The 9,262-nt window shown below is 47.0% G+C and overlaps 1 protein-coding gene across 2 annotated transcripts in view; it reads left to right on the forward strand.

Annotated features, from left to right (window-relative positions):
• Nucleotides 1-9,262, forward strand: part of PPIP5K1 (diphosphoinositol pentakisphosphate kinase 1) — a 45,330-nt gene that overhangs the window by 32,952 nt on the left and 3,116 nt on the right. For both annotated transcript variants that reach the window (XM_026040518.1, XM_026040519.1), the window contains one exon: nt 8,657-8,794. In XM_026040518.1, the coding sequence (XP_025896303.1) occupies nt 8,657-8,794 (138 nt within the window). The remainder of the gene's footprint in view (nt 1-8,656; nt 8,795-9,262) is intronic.

Here is a 9,262-nt window from a genome sequence, read left to right on the forward strand (position 1 = left end):
CTGGTTGCCCTTCTCTGGACCCTCTCGAGAAGCTCCACGTCCCTCCTATACTGGGGTGCCCAGAACTGAACACAGTACTCCAGGTGYGGCCTCACCAGAGCTGAGGAGAGGGGCAGAATCACCTCCCTGGACCTGCTGGCAACACTCCTCCTGATGCAGGCCAGGATCCCATTGGCCTTCTTGGCCACGAGGGCACACTGCTCACTCATGGTTAACTTAGTGTCAACCAGRACTCCCAGGTCCCTCTCCGTGGAGGTGCTTTCCAGCAGGTGAGGCAGCGTGCGTCAGCACGGTGCTCCTTGCGGAGGGGTAACCCGCTTCCCTCCCTCGTGTCAGCAGCAGAGTGGGGTGTCTGACAGTGCTCACATGCCCTGCCCAGCCCTGCTTCGTATTGCTGCTGACATAACACCTGAACGGAGTGTCTTTGGAGGCTACAAAGACAGCTGGCTCACTTGCAGTGGGTGACTCAAGGTTTCTATTACCTTCGCCTGTGCAGAATCCAACTTCCGCAAGTGGAATATTCACATTACTGCTCCTCCCCATAGCTCATGGCTCCTGCTGTTGAGGCAAGTTAGGACCAAAACAGACTGCTGAAAGACGTCAAGTTTGATATTTTTCTCTTATGTGATAAAGCCTGCTTCTGGGATCTTGAAGCTTAGTAAATATGAAGAAATTCTGCTCTGTGCGAAATGGAAGTTGAAAGATATTCAGAAAACTGTCACTAAAAAWCAGAGTTTTGGGAAAGATTAAAGTGGAAGGGGCAGCTAAATGTGGTTCAGATATTTGAGTGGGATATATCTTCTGTTTCCTTACTTTTTTTTCCCCAGAGCGAGCGTCTGTTCAGTTTGTTGTGTGTCTCTGGAAGCTGTTGGAGCACACGTGGTGCATTGCAGCAGGGTGCATCATCCTGGCTTGCTGAGGAAACTTGCACCAAGCACTGGTCTTTTCTAAGCCACACTGTAAAACAATGAAAGGAAATTGTTCATCTTTTTTTCTTTTTTTTTTTCCTCCTCCAGTAAATGAAATGAATATTTCTTATTGCAAAGTGTTAATCGGTGAAGCTAAGATAGATATCCAGGAAGTGTGAGGTTGAAGTTAGACGTGTTTGGTCTGTGCTAGACAACTGCTTTTAGCAGGAAGAATATTTAGTACCTGAGCACCCATCTAAGGATGTACAAAATATTCATATCTCTGAATCTAGATTTTGTTTCTAAAGAGCTGCTTCTGCTTGGTGAGATGGGATGGGTGAACCARAGTGGTTGCCAAGCAGAAAGTGAGAGCGGGTGGTTTTTGGCCTGGCCCTGTGCACCTTGGGAGGAAGACGTGCGACCCGAGACCCTAAATTGGAGGGAGGAGTGGACCTGTATGCTGGTATCTTGTGCACTGTGCGGTGACAGGGCCATTGAACACACTGCACAGGGCTGCCGCGAGAGGCCAGAAAGGGCAGATCAGCGCTCCTGAGCGCTCTCTGTTTGTCAGAATCCCTAGGGCTGCGCTCTCAGGCAAAGCCTGCTGTCCCTGGCTGCCCTTTCCCCGTCCCCTAGGCCTGTAGTGCCAGCTCGCTTGTCCTCATCCGTGTGCCAAAGTCACAGGCTGCATTTGGGTGCAGGACTGTAGCAAGAGATTCCTTGTTTTGGCTGGGGAATGGCTAGGTTGGGAGTGACTTTTTTACATAGCTGAACCTGAGCTGTCTTGGACTTGGAGTGTGTACTTAGATTTAACTGTTTGTCTGATATTCTCTTACAAACGTGAAGCCTTATTACTCAGCTTGTGCTGGGGCAGCTCCCGGGTTGCAGCAGTGCTTGCTGGGGGAATCTGGGCTGTTGCCTGCAGACGGATATGCGGCGCTAAGGATGTTCCTGATCTGCACACTGTGGGGAGCTGGGCTTCAGCATGTGGGGCAGGTCTTCTCCCACCCAGCAGCTGGCAGCTCTGTTCCTTGCGTCTTCATATTTTTCTGTTTCCCAGCTTTACCTCCCGCTCTCCTCTCACTCCTTATGGCCCGCTTTCCTCCAGATGCATTTGAGCACCACCACGTTGCCCAGTTGCTGCGCCGTTTTTCCTCTGATTATGCCACGAGCCGGAACATCTGCCTGGATGCTACCCTAGCCCACCATCTGCAGCAGTGCTCCTACCACCTGCGTCTCTTCAGGAGCTGGCTGATCTCAGGGCAGGATGACTTGGAGTGTCTTTACGGTACTGCACGCTGCAGCCGCCTCGGCCCCATGCTGCTGTAGCCAAGCAGGGACCAGTGTCTGCTTGAGAATGCAAAGTATGCTTTGCTTTTAAGGAAGGAAAGCATTTCCCTCTCTGCATCCCTTGAATCTCTGAGCTGCTCTTGCAGCAAGGCGTGTGGGCTGCTACACCAGGCAGTTTTGGAGCTTGTAGGAAGAGGCTTTTCCACAGGGAGTCAGTGTTCTGTGTGTAGCTGTAACTGCTCTTTCTGTTCTTGGCAATTGTTTGTTGCCTTCTTTCTCTAGCCAGGGCAAGCCCTTAAGCTTCTTTTGAGTGTCCTTATCTGAAATGATGAGCTCTGTCCTGTGTGATGCTCTGCTGACATGATACTGCTTTGCAGGCTTTAGTGGGGTGCTTCTTGGTGTTCCTATAGTTATCAAGGCAGAAACCAAAGTAGATAGTAAAAGCATGGGAAGAATGAGGTTGTGGAGGCCATGCAGCTGGTCACATGCGGGTGAGCTTGCTGTGGAAACTTAGGGGAAGTGGTGGCTTGGAGGACTGGGTTATTTCCACAGAAATGTTGCTTCTGCATTGCATGGCACCTCTTCGGCCTATTTGGACTCCTGCAGTGTTTCACGTCTGCGATGGGGAGAGGTAGGCAGCTGCAGAATTGGATCTGGATGTTACGAACCAAAGAGTGCTGCTGTTGCTGTGGTATTTCTCAGCCTCTGGCACAAGGGGGAGGTCTGGTGCACTGACATGTCAGTGCTTCTAAGACAAGTAGAAAGACTTGTTTTTGTGAAGGGAAGCTGGCTGGACTTGGCTGTTAATATTCACTTTGCACCATAAAACTTGCTGGGTGCATGTAGCTTGCTGCTGAACTGTGTGCTGTGATGCATGGATCCCCTTTTTCATTCAGGCTCATAGGGGCAGACATCAAAGAGTATGTATTTGCCAGATTTTGTCTGGCAAAGAAACAACATCAAAAATTTTCATATATATATATATATATATATATACACACACTGTCTTTTTTTTTTTTTTTTTCTTCTTTTTCTTCTTCTGTATGGCTTTTCTTAAGCAGACAACTTGGAGATCACAACTGCTTTTCAGATATAATTAGGATAATCCCTGGTCTCCTAGCAACTAATACGAAAGTGGAGCAAAATCACTTCAAGGAGAGAGATGCTGGCACAAAACCGACTCCTCCCAAGCCAAAGCTGAGCTTGCCCTACTGCAGATGTCAGGCATCTTGTGTGCGCTCAGGRGAGAGAAGACATGAACCTTAGCGCTTTGGGCACTGGCGACCCAAGTACTGCAGCATGCTGGTGGCTCGTGGAGCCCATCTTAGTGCAGCCAATTTTTTTAAGCTGCATGCAGAAGCTTTTAGTAGCTTCTCTTCTCTGTGTGGAAGTCAGATCTGTGCAATGAGTTAGTGAAGTTCCTTCTTGCAGTTTTCCAAGTCTGATTGACCTCACGTCTACAGTTACTTGGCATGTTTGGGATTTCTGCAGAGGTTCTGCAGACATTTCTCCAGCCCCTGCAGCTGACATCCTACTTACCCCCACTGTAATAACTGTATACAACTATCTTCTCTTTCTTGTCTTTCAATCGTCCTTCTATCCACACAAAGGAAACATGAGCTTTCTCCCAAGACTGGGACAGGGAGTCAGAAGTATGTGAGTAAGTAGAAGGTAGAAAGGTAGGTATAAAAAACAGCACTGGAGCCTAGAAGGGATCTGCTTGTGAGCCTGCACTCATCAGCACATCGTTCAGAAAAGGAAGAGCGTGGATTTAGTTCATGTTGTTAATGAACTGCAAGGTACTAAAGACAAAGGTCAGCTGTGAAGGAATAGACAGACCTTATGACTGTGAGTGACTAGGCAGTAAAAGAACTGGTTATGTTCAGTGTAGGCAACTATGAAATGGGAGGGGGACATGGCCCAAATCTGTATGTAAAATGTGAGGCTCTAAGCTTGCTATCACCACTTGAGAAGGGATGGGAGAACTAGAAATCTGCAGTCTGGGAAACATGACTGTGGTATGAACTTGAGTGGCATGGAGAGGAGCCATTGGGGCATCTCTCTAATATTCCAGTACAAGAAATAAGAGATTTCAAGTGGAATGAATCGGAAGCACGTTCAGACTGAAGTCTTTTTTTCACACATTGAGGACCTCCTCAGCACAGCACATGAGGGATGTTGAAAGCTTGTCTGAGTTCACAGGGAGACAGGAAGATCTCATAGAAGAGATGTATCAAGTTTAGGACAGCTTTGAGCTGCAGGTCACTAGAGCCTGTGGTGTGTTTGGAGGAAGAATCGCTGTGTGGGATCTCTAGGCTAATACTCTTTGAATATCTGTTTTTAGTACTGTAGGTGAAGGGATGCTGGACTAGAATAAACCTTCAAACTGACTGTTCAGATGTTTTGAAAGCAAAACTAGTTTGTGTACACATTACATACACGTGTATAAGAACATATGAATATATGTGTTGATGTTATCACAAAGATTGGCCTGACCAAGCATATTGGAGAAGAACTTTTTTTTTCCCAAACCCTTCAGAATCGGTGCTGAGACCAGGCAAGTGCTTTCTCTACTTCAGAAGAGCCGATAATGGTGTTGATGGCCTTTCCCAAAGGTTGGAGGTCCCTTTTGGTTTGCCTTTTCCTTTCAGAACATCTGTCACAAAGGAATGGGCACCTTCTCCATGCCAACGTGGAGCTCACAGTTGGAGAGCTGGTAGTAACTTGGTTACTTTGGACAATCAAGTTGTTTGTGCTGGTGTTCAGAAATCTTTGGCAAAATTATAATGCACAGAAAGGATTGCTGGTGAATTTTGACTTCTTGTTTGAGTCCTCTTTGGCCTCAGTTTTTTCCTCTTGGCTGACTGTAGTCAAGTTACTGCTCTTGTTCAGCGTAACTTCTTTGTACTTACCAGCATATTGGAGCAGCAAGTGCATTCTTTCCTTTAACTGTGTCCCTCAACTAGTGCAAAAGGTTGCCATATTGGGGACCTCGGATCAATATTAATAAAGCTGAGGAACAAACTGTTTTGGCGGCATGAGAATTGCTGCTTTGTCCTGCCTTCCATGAAGGAATATAACAGTTTCCTAGACTGGTTACAAAGCTATCAACTCTGAAGGTAATCCCACCTCTGCTGATTGTATTCTGGGAACTATTTGCCAATATAAATTTAGCTTTACCAACTCGTGCTAAACAGGAAACTTTTTTTTTTTTTTTTTTTAATCTCCTTAGGGCATGTATAGAATTTAGGAAACTCATGAGTTACCTTGATTTAGATTAGATGCTTCCATTRAATTTAATGATAATTGGTTTTCTTTGGAGGGTTTAGTTTGTTTTTGTTATTGTTGTTCTTCTAGATTGGCACGTCTCCTGTATAAAAGTAATGAAGAAAATTGCTAGTGTGTTCAAGGTTTTGTTTTCTCCAGTGTAAAATCTGCTTATTTTAGGTCTGCTAACAACTTCACATTAATTTGCTTGCAGACTTTGAGGTGAATCAGCATAGGTTCTCCAGTGGTTCTCAGAAATAAATGCAAATGTCAGGAGTGTGAAACTTTGGAGAGAAGATCAAAACTGGAATGTAGTGAGCTGTAATTTGGCCAGAGCTTCACCATTAGCATCCATGTGCCTGGGAGAGCTGGAGCAGGCTCTGAAATGCTGTGTGTGGATTATACCTCAGCTTGCTGTCGTCTGCAGAGCAGCCCCGYGGACAGAGCTGGGCTCTGCTGCTGTGTCGGGCTGGTTCTGCATTTCCGCACGTCGCGCGTGCTCTGCCGGCACCTGCACACAATAGGTGCTCAGCAAGCCTGCCCGTGGGCCTCTAGGTCCCTCTGTTCCCGAGACTTGTCTGCCTCACTCTGACAGATGGTTTCTTTTTATTTCACTGAATAAAAATTTGAGACTGTCCTCCCTTCCTAGAGAAGATTACAGTTGAGTTTGGGATTCATTTCTTGTTACTCTGGTCTGCACAACCCTTATGTAGGCACTTTTCACTGCAGGACAGGCCAAATTCTGGAGGGAGAATATTGTCCTTAATGTGTGCATCCTTAATGCAACTAGCGTAGTCAAACTCAAAACAAAATTAGGCCTGTTTCTGTCTGGGCTGCTTTAAGCCTCCGGTACAAAATGAGTGGGTTTCTGAATTTCTTGTGCAGGCATCCACATCAGAGGCAACTGTTGTGTAGACCAGGAAGAGTTTCAGGCAGCATCTGCATGGATGAGCTGCCAGCACCGTGTTCCTGTCAGGTTCTGCACTTGCGCTTTCTCTTACTTCTTCCCCAAGATGTCGTTTTTGTTGAGCGTGTCCGTGCAGCAGTGGTGAGATCCTTTACCAGGGACTCTGCTGGTCACGCTCATTATAGTTATGGCCTCTGGCAGTCGTTTCCTCTTTGGTGCTGCTGCGGTGGCAGGAAACAGCCCTTGTTGGCCTTGGTAGGCAGGAGGAGGGTGGTGTGCCGGGAAGCTGTGCTGTACTGCATGTGGCGGGACATGCTTCAAGAGTGGTGTTTCTCTCTGAGAAAGGAAACTTGCTGTTTCCTCGTTTTTAATTTGAACCACTTGCATTCCGTGGCTCTGGGCAAAGCTGTGCTAGTGAACATTTGGCACTACTGAGATCCAGGCACCTTGTTTCACATCTCTAGCATTCTCAATGTCATATTTCCATTAACACTGGACCTTGGACTTCCTTTGTGCTGTAGGAGTGCCCATGTGCTCAGCGCCTTATCAGTGCTCCTGCTGCATCTTGGAACTACTCTGCCCTGCCCTATGTGAAACTTAAATACCTTCTCTTTCTCTTTGGAGACCCAGATAGCTGAGCCAGCTCTTTTAAACCAGATTGTGAAATTACATTAGCCTCATATTCTGCTCCACAACCATGTCCACACTGCTGTTCTTTTCAGTCCTTTCCTCCTCCTTTTCCTTTAGATTGTTTCCCAGATTACCTATGTGAAAATAATGACGAGAGACTCTTGTTTATTCAGCACTTCTGCTCAAAGGACTTCTCAGCAAGGGACACAAGAGCATGGAAGTTCTGTGTAGCTTACATTCTTTCCTCCTGTGCAAGGATGTATTACCCTTTATGATTTGAATTAATGTGTGCAGGCCATTTGTGGCACAGGTACCCTCTGGACGGGCCACAGCGTTCTCTTTCTCCCACTGTTAGAGATGACTGGAAGGGCAGCAGACGTCCCTGCAGCTCTRCACGCCGGGGGTGTTCTGCCCTCTTTCCAAGGCGCATGCAGCTTCACTTTACACACCGTCTGTTTGCTTACCCTCATTGCCGTTGCAGAGCTGTGTTAGGCAAATGCATCGGAGCAGAGGCCATTCCTTGAAACTTGAAGATTGCTGGAATAAGCCTTGTGGGTGACTGGGCAGCCTTGGCAGATAATCCAGGAACTCAAGTTCTTCCCCTTAGTAGGGGAAGCTGTCAAGCTTCAGGGATCAGTTTTAGCCTGGGGGTGGTGTGCTGGAGGGGGGGGCTGCAGTCTTGAAACAGTAGCAACAAATCAAGAACTGTGGTTTTCTTTGTATTTCAAAGGAACTTTCCTTAACAATAGGAACAAACCCCATTCCTTTTCACAGCTTTTTTGGAGAGAGAAAAAAATCTACTTAGGGAAGATGAAGAGTCACAGAACTGGAAGGCTGGTTTAAGAAGTTTAGAGGTCTTTAAATGTAAGAGAGAGAGCAGAAAGAGGTCTTATTTCCATAAATCAAATGACTCATCTCTCTCCCCTCTTGCTGTTTCATGTTGGCTTGCTGTCACAGGGCATTACCAGGAACCTGGGGTGAGGAGAAAGATGCTTTGCTGTAACACTGTGGCTTGAGAAGCAAAGAATTTCTTGCGAAGTGCTGTGATGCAGCCTTGCTCTGTGCAAGAGACGTTCTGTGCTTGAAGTGCCAAGATACCAATTTCTACTAGTATTGGGGTTGTTGGCAAAGAGGTCTTATTTTGGGGGACAAGTAATTCATGCTGTTCTCCCCGCCCTGCTTTGGGGATAGTCTCCCAGGCTTATCCTGGAGGTTCTGCTGCGTGTGAGGCAGGTTCTGGCACTGCCTTGGCTGGCAGAGCGGGTCCCGTGTCCCACGCGGGAGTCGCCAGCAGCGCGAGTCCTCCTGCTCATCTTGCTGGCTTCACCCAGGGCAACTTCTGCAAACGGCAGGGCTCTGGGATAAGTTGTTCCTAATTACCAGACAGATTAACAAGAGTCCAAGACTGCAGCAAAGAGCTGCTGCTGGATATATCCCTCCTTCTCCTTTGCGTGTGCCTGCACACTTGCTTTCAGGTCTGTTTTTGCATGTGATTGCCTAGTGGCAATTTTCCTGACTTAAAAAGTGTGACCTTAGGCCTGAGTGTGCCTGTTTTTTGATTGCCAGGCTCTCCCGCTCCTTCAGCCATGAGTGGTCCTGCATTGGTTTAGTCTGCCGTTTGCTCTATTCACTTTCTGGTTGGGTCTCTTTCCAGGTTTTGAAGGCTGTTCCATGGTTCCCACCATTTATCCCCTGGAGACCCTGCACAACTCCCTCTCTTTGCGACAGGTCAATGAGTTCCTGACGGCTGTGTGCAGGACTTGCAGCGACTCGCATGTCCAGTCTACTGCAGGTACTGGTGAGGTGGGCTCATCTCTGGGTGAGGCAGAAGGAGATAGCACGACCTTCTGCTCTTTTGCATTATTGGAATAGATCAGCTGGACAAGACTAGTAATATGTACAATTTCTGGTACGTATCCCAAGATGTTGTAGTTCAAGAGCAAGCTAGACGATGCTGCTCGGAACTGTCCAGGGCCACCTGAGAGACAAGCAATCAGTCTTTTCTGTCTGCAATGGATAAATACAGTAATTTAGGTGCAGTTGCAGCTTGGGAAGCTCCAGGTGCAGTCCCTGGATGCTGAAGGGCAGACAGGGCTCTGAACTTGCACTGTTCTGAACTGTTCCCTGAGTAACTGCTAGTGGCTTGTGAGTTGCAAGGTCTCTGTTTGAACTAGTTGTGACCATTAATTTGTTTCTGTCTGAATATCACTGATCTTTGCTTTTTTTTTTTTTTTTTTTTTTTTTTTTTTTTTTTTTTTTT

Source organism: Nothoprocta perdicaria, unplaced genomic scaffold, assembly GCF_003342845.1.
Source record: "Nothoprocta perdicaria isolate Ctin4 unplaced genomic scaffold, notPer1 scaffold_26, whole genome shotgun sequence".
Taxonomy (NCBI): domain Eukaryota; kingdom Metazoa; phylum Chordata; class Aves; order Tinamiformes; family Tinamidae; genus Nothoprocta; species Nothoprocta perdicaria.